The sequence below is a fragment of the Gadus macrocephalus genome, chromosome 2, assembly GCF_031168955.1.
Source record: "Gadus macrocephalus chromosome 2, ASM3116895v1".
NCBI classification, from domain to species: Eukaryota; Metazoa; Chordata; class Actinopteri; order Gadiformes; family Gadidae; genus Gadus; species Gadus macrocephalus.
In genome coordinates this window covers 19,458,685-19,473,684 of record NC_082383.1, presented here as the reverse complement: position 1 = coordinate 19,473,684, position 15,000 = coordinate 19,458,685, and the positions used below count along the sequence as shown (strand labels likewise).

The following is a 15,000-nucleotide window of genomic DNA, read 5'->3' as shown; positions in this document are numbered from 1 at the left end:
TATCCCGCCATTAAATATAATGTTAATTTATGTTTATGAATTTAATGAAATAGAATTAACAATTGAATGTCATCTGAATGCACCCGCTCCCTCTCTTAGCTGTCCTCCCATTGGCCGGGATGGCTGCACCTCACCGTCAAGGACACCTCCTTCTCGTCTAGTGGTCCAATCAGGTCGGGGTTGATGTGGGACCACTTCTTCTGGCTCTTACGCTCTTTTCTGTTCTGTCTAATGTCAGGTAAACACACACAGGGGAAATGAACCAACACATGTGAACACACACCTACCCCCCCACCCCCCCCCCCCCACACACACACACACCCCCACACACACACACACACCTGTATTGACCCTAAATAATGGGGGAATAAAGATGTCAGCTGATGTGTGCTGACGTGTGTTTACCTGTAGAAGATGAAAGCGATGGCTGTTACCACGACAACGCTTACACTCAGGACGATCAAAATGATATCCTGCAGTTCCATCTCTGCACACACACACACACACACACACACACACACACACACACACACACACACACACACACACACACACACACACACACACACACACACACGCACACACATGCACACACACACAGACGTTCGAATGAAACCATGGACACAAGCACTCACCAAACATATCAGGTGTGTTATATATGTAATGTAAAGGTGGAATGTGTGAATTCTTACAGGTTTACAGGTGTTTTATAGAGGTAAAATACTATGGGAGAAATGTACCGTATGGTTAAAGGAAGTTTGAGCTTTATCTTGCCTACATGAATGAAATAAGTGTCAAATGAGTTATAGAAGGACTACATTCTGACGGACATCCACAGTTGTCCCTCATTTCACCTTTCACAGGGGTCAACTGAGATGGTTACTCAGTTGACCCCTGAAGCGTTAAACCTCTCTGTATCTGCCTAACCCCATCCTGATAGCAGGAGACGGGTGGGCTTTACGACGGCCATAAAGAAGAAAGGAGCCCCCTTCAGTCATCTCCGACAGTACTTATACTGAAATAGTCATCCTATAGGTCAAAGTTAACTAGTTAATGCTACAGTCAAAGTAAGAACACTGCCTGCTTTGTGAATGTATTCTACAGTCACATACGATGGTAGTGTCAGAAATAGTTTGAACGTCTGCTTATTTTCTGAGTGGAAGTGATTGTGATTAACAAATCCATGTAGACTCATATATGTGTTACACAGGTGTGTTGTACCGGTATCATTGAGGTGTGATTTACCGTGAGCTGGCTGTGCCTTGGGTAGAGTCCCTCCCTCCCAGGGGAGGTCCGGGTTGGCGTCCACCACGGTGGTCGAGTTATTGGACGAGTCGAAGATCAGCAGGGTTTGGTACTGGACCCCGTAAGGAGAGATCAGGGGAAAGTTTTAGTTCTTCCTGCTTGTCCTACAGGAGATCTCTCCCTGTCCTCAACAGATATCCTGTGTTTATACGGAGGGCGAATTCCTCTGTTACTGTAATAGGTAATCCTCTCTCTCCCTTATCCAGCAGATCTCTCCTGCCATACCCGTTGAAGAGGAACTTAAAAGGCTTCGGGAATTTTCTGGGAATTTTCTGGGAATTTTCTAGTCATAGGAATTTCAACCTTAGATAGAAATTTCAACTCATAAACTCGAACTCTAAAAAGTCATTGTGCTACTAAAACAAAATGAGGGGATGAGGAGGAGACAGGAGGAGAGAGGAGGAGACAGGAGGAGAACAGGAGGAGAGAGGAGAAGAACAGGGGGAGAACAAGAGGAGAGAGGAGGAGACGGGAGGAGGAGGAGACAGGAGGAGGAGGAGACAGGAGGAGAGAAGGAGGAGAGAGGAGGAGAGAGGAGGAGAGAGGAGGAGAGAGGAGACAGGAGGAGAGAGGAGGAGAGAGGAGGAGACAGGAGGAGGAGGAGGAGGAGACAGGAGGAGACAGGAGGAGACAGTAGGAGAGAGGAGGAGACAGGAGGAGAACAGGAGGAGAGAGGAGGAGACAGGAGTAGAGAGGAGGAGAGAGGAGGAGACAGGAGGAGGAGGAGACAGGAGGGAGCACCTTGCCGGTGGTCTTGGTCGTGTAGATGACAGAGAAGTTGGCGTCCCGGTCTCCGTATTCATCGAGCACATAGCGTCCCCCCCAACCTGCAGACAGACAGACAACAGATAGACAGACAGACGGACAGAGAGACAGACAGAGAGTCAGACAGAGAGACAGAGAGTCAGACAGAGAGTCAGACAGAGAGACAGAGAGACAGACAGAGAGACAGACAGACAGACAGACAGAGAGAGAGACAGACAGACAGAGAGACAGACAGAGAGTCAGAGAGTCAGACAGAGATATTGAGAGAGAGATAGACAGACATCCAAACAGATAGTCAGAGAGACAGACAGACAGACAGGGAGAGACATACCGACCGACAGACAGACAGACATACGGACACACAGACAGACAGACAGATGGACAGCTAGACAAACAGACACACAGACACACAGACAGACAGGTACCGTCGAAGGTGACGTTTCCGAAGGGGTTGTCGTCGATGCTGGAGGCCCGGGGAATTTTCAGAAGTTCTTCCCGGAGAACCTGGCCGAACAGCAGCGCCCCGTTGTGGTAGCCCGCCACGTAGTCATTGATCTGGAGGAGGGGGGGCATCATTATTACCACAACACAACATGTTCTCATTATCACCACAAAACAACCACTGTCATTATCACCACAACATGCTCTCATATCACCACAACACACTCTCATTATCACCACAACACAACACACTCTCATCATCACCACAACACACTCTCATTATCACCACAACACAACACACTCTCATCATCACCACATGCTCTCATTGTCACCACAACACAACACACTCTCATCATCACCACAACATGCTCTCATTATCACCACAACACAACACACTCTCATCATCACCACAACATGCTCTCATTATCACCACAACACAACATGCTCTCATTATCCCCAGAACACAACACGGTTTCACTATGCACCACAACGTGCTCTCATTATCACCACAACATGCTCTCTTTATCACCACAACATGCTCTCATTATCACCACAACACAATCTCATTATCCCCAGAACACAACACGGTTTCACTATTCACCACAACGTGCTCTCATTATCACCACAACAAAACACACTCTCATTATCAACGTTCTCTGCTTCCTTCTTCAAGCTGGATTCAGGGGCTTGTCAGACATATACAGACAGAAAGGCAAGCGGACAGTCAGTCAAGACAGACAGACCTGCAGTCCTACAGAGAGACAGGATGAAAGACAGTGAGTCTCTCTCACCGTGTCGTTGTAGGGCATCCCCGAGTCCAGGCTGTAGTTCCTCTGAGGCAGTGTCACCACCAGGACGTCCTCCATGCCGGCGCTGGACGTGGTGTTGTCGTAGTACTGGGGGCTGGAGACCGAGGGAGACAACACTGTTGTGACACAACAGACCTCCTCAAAGGGCGACGGTGACATGATGCTGCCTCATGCTCTCGCAGGCTCTCACATGCACTCTGATGTTCCTGCCTGTTAACGGTGGTTTGTTGCCACCGTGGCCGTTGGTCACTTGTTTTGAGTCAACAGCCTTTGACAGTTATGTTATTATTATAACTCTAGTTTTATTTCATGTAGGCTAGGCCGTCTAGGCTTCGCCTTATGGGCCTGTCCCGTGCACGAAGCCTAGACGGCCTAGCCTACATGAAATAGAACAACCTTATGCCACATTCGGCATTGTGTGTTGGTCACGATTTATTTAAGCTTTGGTCGTTGGGAGGGATGAGTGATCTTTCAATTGGTGCCCCATTCTTTCCTGTTTCAATTGAGCTAGGGCTTACCCATTTTTTTTTCTGTTGGGCTGTTTGAGAGATTGTTTTGTTTTCAGCCTCACCCTGATGGTTTATATGACCTGTTCTGGGCTTGAAATATTTTTGTGGTTCCAATAAAGCCTTTGTTTACTTGTGAAACCCTGTGTCTGTGCTATTTGAGTTAGCTTCATGCTACCCCCTCTATCCCCGCCTAGACTAAAGTCTCATAACAGGAGCCGTCATGCTTGGATATTTTCTAATTCAAACAAGCACTGTTTCATAGGTGTGAAATATTCAACTGCTGTGAAAGGAAATCAGTCCTGAATGCAAGTCTTGGAAAGATGAGTTGAATGGTCCAACTTTTATCGAAACAAAGTTGATAATGCAGACGGTGAAAATTTAGCATTCTCTAGCCATCGAAAATGTGGATCGAGTGATCAACATATGCTGGTATCTACATGTGTTGTTTCTGGTGATCACCATATCTTGTATCTCCTAGTGATCACCATATCTTTTATCCCCTACTGATCACCATATCTTGTATCTCCTACTGATCACCATATCTTGTATCTATTAGTGATCACCATGTGTTGTATCTCCTAGTGATCACCATGTGTTGTATCTCCTAGTGATCACCATATCTTTTATCCCCTACTGATCACCACATCTTGTATCTCCTACTGATCACCATATCTTGTATCTCCTACTGATCACCATATCTTGTATCTATTAGTGATCACCATGTGTTGTATCTCCTAGTGATCACCATATCTCTTTATACTAGTGATCACCATATCTCTTTATACTAGTGATCACCATATCTTGTATCTACTAGTGATCACCATGTGTTGTATCTCCTAGTGATCGCCATATCTCTTTATACTAGTGATCACCATATCTTGTACCTACTAGTGATCACCATGTGTTGTATCTCCTAGTGATCACCATATCTCTTTATACTAGTGATCACCATATCTTGTATCTACTAGTGATCACCATGTGTTGTATCTCCTAGTGATCGCCATATCTCTTTATACTAGTGATCACCATATCTTGTACCTACTAGTGATCACCATGTGTTGTATCTCCTAGTGATCGCCATATCTCTTTATACTAGTGATCACCATATCTTGTACCTACTAGTGATCACCATGTGTTGGATCTCCTAGTGATCGCCATATCTCTTTATACTAGTGATCACCATATCTTGTACCTACTAGTGATCACCATGTGTTGTATCTCCTAGTGATCGCCATATCTCTTTATACTAGTGATCACCATATCTTGTACCTACTAGTGATCACCATGTGTTAACCTACTAAAGGGCTGATTATGGTTCCACGTTGGACCTGACGTGCGCCTCACACAGATTTTAACCTTCCATCGAGGCGACGCAGCAGCGAGGGCCGTGATTGGTCCGCTCACTAAAAACCGACGCAGAACCAGAACAGGTTCACGACTGCGTTGAAGCGTCTGCGTGGTCCTTGCGTTGCGTGACGTGGGACTATAATCAGCCCTTAATGGTCAACACCTGAGCAGCACACTTCCCTCTGAGGGTCCCATCCCCACACCACGATGATGCACTGGGCAGAGACCAGTTACTCACTTGTAAATGTCGAGGAGAACGAATACGATGTCCGGATCAATCTTCAACTTCTTTAGCAACGCAATGTCGCTGATCGTCCCGCACATGATGAAAACTGGAAGTGAATTGGAAAATATCAACAGAAGACTCAGGATAGTGTCGTGGCTTTTGTGACCACAGTCACACAGTTCTGGATAAGATACCAAATGTCCACAGTCTACTTGAAGGCATCCTCAGGCAAGATGTCGACTCTCTACCTGCTCCTACATGAAATCTACCGATGTATCTGAATGAAACGCCTGCTTAAGTTTTATAGATATATATATATATATATATTCTTGATATACTATATATGAACCTTCGCAGTGAAACAGCAGCAAATAAGTTTGTTCATATTAATTGAATGCTACAAAATATTTAATTCGTTTTGAATAATATAGCTATTTAATAAGGGTTGCCCACTGAAAAAAGTTTTCAAATGTTCATCAACACTTTCTCTGCACAACCCAGTTATCCAGGGTTGTAGTTGAGGCTAAACGTATGTGAACGGTGTTTGCACATATCCTACATTTCTGAACTAGCGTTGAAGCACTTGCTAGGGTTAAGAGTTATTGTTTTGGCAGAGAAAAGCCGTAGAGTATAAAAAAGTTATTTCCCCTCTATATAGAGTTTCAGAGAGAGGAGGGACAGAGGAAGAGAGAGAGAGAGAGAGAGAGAGAGAGAGAGAGAGAGAGGAGGAACAGAGAGGAGAAGCAGTGAGCAGATGCCACCCAATGCTCACAATTTATAAACTCTTGCTGCTCCTAAAGTTTCTATACTATGTCGACATATGTTATCAAAATGTTCAGCCTCTCCTGCTGTCACTCACATTTTAGTATCCAAGCAACATTATGTATAGTATTTCAACTTTATCAATCTGTCTGAGAGTCATACTCCCCATACACATACATTACGTTATGTCCAGAATCCCACTTTAGAGGCAGTTTGTAATTTCCCACGTCTCTGTTCTCCATTCTACAAATAAATAGGCCGATGTTCTGGATATTGTTTTGACCGGTAGGTCCGCCTTCCCACTACATCCCTGACGACATCAAACAAACAAACGGTATCATGTCTCCCACTTGGTACAGTTGCTAGGCGCCTGGTATTATGGGATGCATACTGTTGCTCTTCCTCTTCCCATGCTTCTCCGTGAGCTCGTCGTGGAACGCCCGCTCCCCGCGCACCATCACGCGGCGGCTGAAGCCCTTAGCGAACCTGGCTGAGGGGGCCTCCAGCGCATTGATGTACCTGGGGGAAAGGCGAGAGGTTATTGAGGGTTCAACCCTCCACAGGGCAAAACACTTAACCCCTACATCTAACCCTAGCCCTAACCCCAACCACTAACCCTAGCCCTGACCCTAACCCCAACCACTAACCCTAGCCCTGACCCTAACCCCAACCACTAACCCTAGCCCTGACCCTAACCCCAACCACTAACCCTAGCCCTGACCCTAACCCCAACCACTAACCCTAGCCCTGACCCTAACCCCAACCACTAACCCTAGCCCTGACCCTAACCCCAACCACTAACCCTAGCCCTGACCCTAACCCCAACCACTAACCCTAGCCCTGACCCTAACCCCAACCACTAACCCTAGCCCTGACCCTAACCCCAACAACTAACCCTAGCCCTGACCCTAACCCCAACCACTAACCCTAGCCCTGACCCTAACCCCAACAACTAACCCTAGCCCTAACCCCAACCACTAACCCTAGCCCTGACCCTAACCCCAACCACTAACCCTAGCCCTGACCCTAACCCCAACCACTAACCCTAGCCCTGACCCTAACCCCAACCACTAACCCTAGCCCTGACCCTAACCCCAACCACTAACCCTAGCCCTGACCCTAACCCCAACAACTAACCCTAGCCCTGACCCCAACCACTAACCCTAGCCCTGACCCTAACCCCAACAACTAACCCTAGCCCTGACCCCAACCACTAACCCTAGCCCTGACCCTAACCCCAACCCCTAACCCTAGCCCTGACCCTCCAACGCATTGATGTACCTGGGGGTATATCGTGTCCCTTGTGTGTCCCTGGTGTGTGTCCATGGTGTGTGTGCGTCCCTGGTGTGCGTCTCTGGTGTGTGTGTCTCTGGTGTGTGTCTCTGATGTGAGTCCCTGCTGTGTGTCCCTGGTGTGTGTCCCTGGTGTGAGTCCCTGGTGTCTGTCCCTGGTGTGTGTCTGTGGTGTGCGTCCGTGGTGTGCGTCCGTGGTGTGTGTCCCCGATGTGTGTCCCTGATGTGTGTCCCTGATGTGTGTCGGGCGTGTCCCTGGTGTGTGTCCCTGCTGTGTGTCCCTGCTGTGTGTCCCTGCTGTGTGTCGGTGATGCGCGTCCCTCACCAGAAGCACTCCTCGGAGTCGTTCTCATTCTTGTACACGTAGGCGATGTCCCAGGCCGGCTTGACGTCGGGGACCTTCTCGACCAGGAAGTGGAGCAGGAAGTCGGTGATCTTGCGCCCCGGAGGCAGCAGGCGGGTCAGCTTGGGCTTGTAGTCACATGACAAGCCAAAGCTCCCCGCGGAGATGACAGGTATGCTGAGTTTCAGACCCACCTCCTCGCTGGGGGGGGGGGGGGGGGGGGGCAGCACAGGGGGTCGGAGGTCATCTCACACACCCAACAAAGTATTGTGTGTGCGTTTTTGCCTCTGTACGTATGTGTTGGTGTCAGTTTTGATGTTTATTATATCTACTGAACTAGCTATGTGTGTGTATATGTGTATGTATGGTTAGGTTGGTTGAAGAGAGTGCGTGGGTACGGGTGCATGTGTGTGTGTTATTGTGACGGAGTGTGTGCGTGCATTCCTGCCTGCGTGCGTGTACGCGTGCATGTACGTACTCAACCAGCTGGAACGTGGCGAAGGTGCAGGACGGTCCCAGCATGATGCAGCCCAGACTCTTGTTTAGCTGCACAATGAGAAGCAACATCAATACATAATCAATCACTACAGTCAATATCAGTGTTTGTGTGTCTGATATGTGTGTGTGTGTTTGTGTGTCTGATATGTGTGTGTTTGTTTGTGTCCCCTACGCGGTGTGTTCTATATGTGTGTGTGTGTGTGTCCTGCGTGGTATGTTATGTATTAGAGCTGTCAGTTAAACGCGTTATTAACGGCGTTAACGCAAACCAATTTTAACGGCGTTAAAAAAATTATCGCGCGATTAACGCAATTATTTTATTAAAAATAAAATAAGAAAAAGTTATTTTATTTTTATTTTTTTGGCTCAAAACAAAGAAGCAGTAGCCTGACTGCTCTGTTCAAATGAAATTTGTTCAAAGCAGTCGTTTAATTGCACTATAGGCTCTTTTTTTGTATCGTCCTGTTTTGATCAGTATATGCCAATGTTGTTATCAATAAAAAATCATTTGCACAAGGCAAGCCGATGCACTTCACCATGTTGATAAGAGAATTAAAATGAGAAGAATTATGGGACAAAAAAATCAAGGGATATTTAGCATAGAAAAAGAATTTGCGATTAATCGCGATTAATAGTTAACTATGACATTAATGCGATTAATCACGATTAAATATTTTAATCGCTTGACAGCTCTAGTATATATGTGTGTGTTAGTCAAGTGTGTGTGTGTGTGTTATACATGTGTGTATTTGTGTCCTACCAGCAGGTCCTTGAGGATCTTATATATGTTTTGGTGTGTGTGTGTGTGTGTGTGTGTGTGTGTGTGTGTGTGTGTGTGTGTGTGTTATATGTATTTGATAAATGTCTGTGTGTGTGTGTGTGTGTGTGTGTGTGTGTGTGTGTGTGTGTGTGTGTGTGTGTGTGCGTGCGTGCGTGTGTGTGTGTGCGTTATATGTATTTGATAAATGTGGGTGTGTCCCACACACAAGGATCTTATATATGTTATGCGTGAGTGTGTTTGTGTGTGTGTTGTACGTGTGTGTTACATGTGTGTATGTTATCCTACGTGGTATGTTATATGTGTGTGTGTGTGTGTGTGTGTGTGTGTGTATGTTATGTGTGTGTGTGTGTGTGTGTGTGTGTGTGTGTGTGTGTGTGTATGTTATGTGTGTGTGTGTGTGTGTGTGTGTGTGTGTGTGTGTGTGTGTGTGTGTGTGTGTGTGTGTGTCTGTGTGTGTGTGTGTGTGTGTGTGTGTGTGTGTGTGTGTGTGTGTGTATGTTATGTGTGTGTGTGTGTGTGTGTGTGTGTGTGTGTGTGTGTGTGTGTGTGTGTGTGTGTGTGTGTCTGTGTCTGTGTCTGTGTGTGTGTGTGTGTGTGTGTGTGTGTGTGTGTGTGTGTGTGTGTGTGTGTGTGTGTGTGTGTGTGTGTGTGTGTGTGTGTGTGTGCGTGTGTTCTCCTACGTGCAGTTCTTTGAGGATCTCCACCCCCTCACAGCTGCTGCTGCCGCAGCCGGGCCGGTTGTAGGCGGCCGTGTCGAAGCCCGTGTAGGACGCCGTCAGCTTGAGGGTCAGACCTGGGAGACCGCAAGCATTAATGAATGACGATCAAACTCATTAACCCTGCCCCGATCAGCCAGGACTCCGCCCCCAATCAATCAATATTCAATAAATGTGACACAAACGGATAAGGAGATTACAATAGAAAAACACTTAACACATCAACCTAACACCTCAGCCAAGACCTAACCCTAACAACTAACCCTGTCACCTTACCTGCAATTTCTGGACGGTCTCTTGAGGCTTAAAACTCTTAAAACTCACAGGTTTTGCCTGTGGGTTCACGTGCCCGGTCTACAAAAAGGATTCCTTCCCCACATGTATCTGAACGCTGTCAGTTTGGACTAAGCCTCCCTAAAGCGCTGAACAGTGCTGAACACCATCCTGTATATCACCCGAGCATTGGTCATGTTGTCACAACACGTTTCCACAGGGAGAGGAAGGATTTGTAACATCTAAAACCTGATGCATTCAGGTATCACGGTTCATCTTCCTACAGTGGTGTCTCTGAACTCAACCTGTTTGACTCCCAGACCGAAGGCTGTTGGAACACCCAACTACTCTGTGTTTAAAACTACCTTGCTAATAACTAGCCTAGAACTATCTGTGTTAACAACGACCTGGTTATTAACCATTTAACAATTCACTGTGTTCACAATGACCTGGTGAATAACCAGTATATCACTTTCTTGGTTTTTAACCACCTAGTGTGGCATAAAAAATAAAGAAGGTTTAAAAGAATATTGGCCAAATGTTAGAATATATTAGTGGAGAGGAATGTACCATCAGGGAGGGGAAGGACAGGCACCAGACCTGTCCCATTGTTATTCAACACAACTCAGAGTTCAGAATTGACCGGCAAACACAAGACATCCCTCCGTAGTCAATGACATCAGTCTATTTCTCAGTTCACTTAGACAATAAGTATATGTAGCCTATACGTAAGGTTAACACTAAGTATAAATGATATTAGAATATAAGGTAAATATATTTACAATGGAGCCAAATGTTAAAGACTTGATATTGCCTGGTCTTCCTTTGTTAAACTAATGTCCATTCCGATGAACCCCCGACGCCCCATGTAAATGGCTTCTAATGCCCCATCCATACGGAGCTGAAACGGGCGAAAACGATCCGTAAAGACGGATTGTTAAATTAAGGTAACTAATCCTTTCCCCGGTTAAAATCAGACAATACCAGCTTTAGGATTATGAGTGTATCTGCCACAGACAAATAAAGTGGCATTGTTAACTATTACAAATGCCGATTTTACTAAATTGATGTTGCCTGCAGGGCTCATCTCTTAAACACATGGTAAGTCATGGTGATTTAAGATCAGGTAAATAAACAAGGCGATGAATGGATTTTAATCAAAAACCTCACTTCATATAACTGTAATGCATAATATCTAAACTTCATATAACTAATGTTTAATATGTAATTCTTTGTATCTGATGCTTGAATGTATGAATATATGTATCCATGTGATCCCGGGCCGAATTGGCCAGTTCTTTTGCAAACAAACTCAGGTAATGTTGATAGGCTACTCTCTGCGGTGACAATAAAGCCTTGATCATTCCTTCTCGGCTTTTGCTGGGGAAATGTGTAATAATCCATGGCACCTAATCTGTATTAAAAAACAAGAGTGTGTAGGCCTAAGCGTGTGAGTGAGTGAGTGAGTGAGTGAGTGCGCGTGTGTGTTTGCGTTTGTCTGATTGAGTGAGTGAGTTGGTAGCTGTGTTTGTCTAAGTGAGTGAGACAAGTGTATCGTATCGTATCGTACGGTATGTCGTGCGTACCTTCGGCCTGGTTGATCTTGTAGTCCTTCTCGATGGCGTTCTGCACGGCCTCCTTCACGTAGCGCAAGCTCCAGTCGTGCGTGCTGTCCTCCAGCAGCACGACGTTCATGAGGAATGGGTGATTGCCTCTAATGCACTTTTTCAACATCTCATTGGCGGCAGTTATCCCCACAAGGACTCCGAGGTACAGTAAACACTGTGTTCTTAACATGATGATCGACAATCGAGCTACTACATGGTATAAAACACTGATCGTAGAAGAAATCCAAGTTTCACCAGATGCTCCAAAACAGAAGTTAGAATAAAAAAGGGAGATAGTTTTACATTTGGATCCAAGTGTCTAGTCGACTATCTATGAATAGTTGATAAATAGTCTGTTTTGAATAGAAAAGCAATAATCCGATATCATAACGCGTCGCGTGAAAGGTGCGCTTGTGCCATGCAGGAGGTGTCCTCCGTGCGTAAATGAACTGCAAAGTGGCCGCTTACCAGTGAAACGAAAAGAGGGAGGGGGGCCAAAAGGAGTGACACACACTAGGATCGATGGCTTTCTGAACACCCACTAATGAAAAGTGCGCCCGGCTGACGAAGATCAATATCGTGCATAATGTTAATGTTAATGTGCGCAATGTCATGTGTTCATTTTGGGGACGTTGGACATGTTACGTATAGGCTGACCATAAATCACTCATATTATTCCAGTAGGAAAGTATAAGGTCACAGGGACTGATTTGGGCCCCAATACAGTCACTGTGACCTTATATTTTCCTACTTGAATAATATGAGTATAAAATGAGATTGAAGTCATTGGAGTTCATACAACAGCTGCACTAGTAGAGCTGTGAAGGACTGTGGACTAGCTCGGGTCACCAGAGTGTGTCTCCAGGTTTACGGGAACACTCATGCTTTGCTTTGGGATTAGGGGGGCTATCTTCTGTCTCCATTTGGGTGAGGCTGGGTGGACTTTGACTCCTCCCCCCCCCCCACACACACACACGCACACACACACACACACACACACACACACACACACACACACACACACACACACACGCACACACGCACACACGCACACACCTGAGAGTTCATCAATGCTTAATGGTAACGGTTAAACACATCCCTAGAGATCCTTAAGAGGACAATAATACAGGCACACAGAAGTGGTCCTGTTTTCTTTTACCATCGTTTTTAGCCTAATAATACAAATATTTAACAGTCAAATAACCAGGCAGGCATACATTTAGCCATCAAGCACTTAGTGCATTTATTACCATTCATTTACCTGCGAGGCTGAGAAAAATCAAAGCATATGTAAATATGAAAACCCACATTATGCTTCTGATAAATTAACCACTGGTGTCCGGAGTGGCGAAGTGTTATCAGAGGGCGTCCATTTTGACAGTTTTCTACTAGTTGCAGTGAAGTGCCTCACTGTGACGTCTCAGGGATACAGAGATAAAACACACACTATACATATTACCACATCTGAGATCAACGCAATGAGAAGAGCAGAGATCTAGGCAGGAGCACTTATTGTATTTTGTTCGTACTTGCACTTAAAAATAGTATTTAGCATTGTGTAGCATCTTATCCTAGCTATCTTTGTTGCATACAGGGAATGGGTAAACCTAGTGATTGTTAGTGCTTGGCACTTGGTTCTATGAACATCCTCACTGTACCGACAGCGATACATTGTTGTTTCTCTTTCTACTGACAAATGTGTGCGTCTGCTAAATGCCCTAAATGTGAATGTAAATGTGAAGGGGTAAAACCCACTCCAGCGTGTTCCAGAAGGTAAGCAGGCGTTCTTCCGTGGTGAGATGGGAGCAAAGGTCGCTCCGCACCATAAAAACAACAGCTCTGAGCGGAGGTGATATACTGTACGTTATAAAAGGTTGAGATCCCATAAACACTGCCACCAGGCAGTAACTGTTCACCCAGGGGAGAGTGGGAGCCATCGTCTTCTATTACCGCCTGTTTTTTCCACTGTTTCCACCCAGTACTACTCTGCTGCCAATCTTTTCAATCAACCTTCAAATGATCATTATTATTATTAGGGTTATGATTATTTATGATTGACAATATTATGATTGTTTAACCCACAAAAAACGACTATCGGAGAGATAAAACACAATCTGGAAGCACCGAGTTGCTCAAAGGTTCCCAGGCACTGCCCTTCAGACTTCTGGGGGACTAGAGAGATTTTCTTTATCGTTCAACGCACTGTAGTTCAACCCACACCTGAGCCCGTGCACAAGACTTCCTCAGACCAATGCTGTCCGCTCTAAGAGCTTCACAATAAGAGCGTGTCCCGTCCGCCACCGTGTAAGTGAGGACTAACTAGCAGCCGGAGGACTGAAGGAGAGGCTGTGGAACTGCTCTCTGGTGGTTGTTAGGTCGGAGACAGACGGGACACCGTGTACGATCGCAGGTCACGTGATGAAGTACATCCGGTGTCCTGGGAGGTGTTGTTTTGAGTTTGCCAAAACAACTTCATGTGAGTGTGTGTGTGTGTTTATGATGCGTGTTTGTGTTTGGTTGTGTGTGTGTGTGTGTGTGTGTGTGTGCCTCTGTGTGTGTGTGTGTTTCGGCCCGTGCGTTGTGTGGCGCGGGCGGCGTAGTGTGTGTGTGCGTTGCTATGGTCATGATTGAGGCTGTGTGTGCGTGTGTGTGTGTGTGTGGTTTTGCCTGTGTTTTGTGTGTGTGTGTGTGTGTGTGTGTGTTTCTATGTACATGGTTGAGCCTGACTGTGAGTCATCCATGTGTTTGTGTGCTTATCAGCGTGTATCTGTGTGTGTGTGTGCATGTGTGTATATGTGTGTGTGTGTGTGCGTGTGTGCGTGTGTGCACGTCCGCTTTCACGTGTGACGTCTCCTCCTCCTTCGCTGTCTGACGCGTCAGAGCCCAGAGAGTCGGTCAGATCTTCCAAACGGGTCATCTGATGCTCATTCTGGATCGGTCAATATAAAATCGGGCTTCTCTCATGTGGCCCAGGAGGTACAGCGGGTTGGCTGGTAACCCAAAGGTCGCTAGTTTTAGTGTCGAGGTGTCCCTCAACAAGACGCCTCACCCTGACTGCTCCTGACGAGCTGGCTGTCACCTTGCGTGGCTGACACCGCCGTTGGTGGTTGAACGTGTGCATGAAGGGGTGAATATTAGGCAATATTGTAAAGCATTTTGAGTGGCCGCTGTTTAGAAAAGCGCTGTATAAATGCAGTCCATTTAGCATTAACAAGAGTGTTGACCTCACAGCTATTCCTGGTTTCTTCACTCCTCTGCCCTCCACGTGACCCCTTGCTCACTGTGGATCAGTCTTTATTCAGGGGTCCTTGCCTCACCGCCGGGAG

The 15,000-nt window shown here is 46.1% G+C and overlaps 1 protein-coding gene across 1 annotated transcript in view; it reads right to left on the bottom strand.

Annotated features, from left to right (window-relative positions):
- Positions 1-12,226, bottom strand: part of gucy2ca (guanylate cyclase 2Ca) — a 30,156-nt gene extending 17,930 nt beyond the window's left edge. The window contains exons 1-12 of the mRNA XM_060044395.1: positions 11,654-12,226; positions 9,759-9,871; positions 8,278-8,345; positions 7,782-8,000; positions 6,556-6,683; positions 5,415-5,508; positions 3,303-3,414; positions 2,496-2,625; positions 2,047-2,132; positions 1,246-1,357; positions 406-487; positions 135-228 (exon numbers count right to left, since the gene is read on the bottom strand). Of these exons, the coding sequence (XP_059900378.1) occupies positions 135-228; positions 406-487; positions 1,246-1,357; positions 2,047-2,132; positions 2,496-2,625; positions 3,303-3,414; positions 5,415-5,508; positions 6,556-6,683; positions 7,782-8,000; positions 8,278-8,345; positions 9,759-9,871; positions 11,654-11,864 (1,449 nt within the window). The 5' untranslated portion in view covers positions 11,865-12,226. The remainder of the gene's footprint in view (positions 1-134; positions 229-405; positions 488-1,245; positions 1,358-2,046; positions 2,133-2,495; positions 2,626-3,302; positions 3,415-5,414; positions 5,509-6,555; positions 6,684-7,781; positions 8,001-8,277; positions 8,346-9,758; positions 9,872-11,653) is intronic.
- Between the last annotated feature and the right edge of the window lie 2,774 nt (positions 12,227-15,000).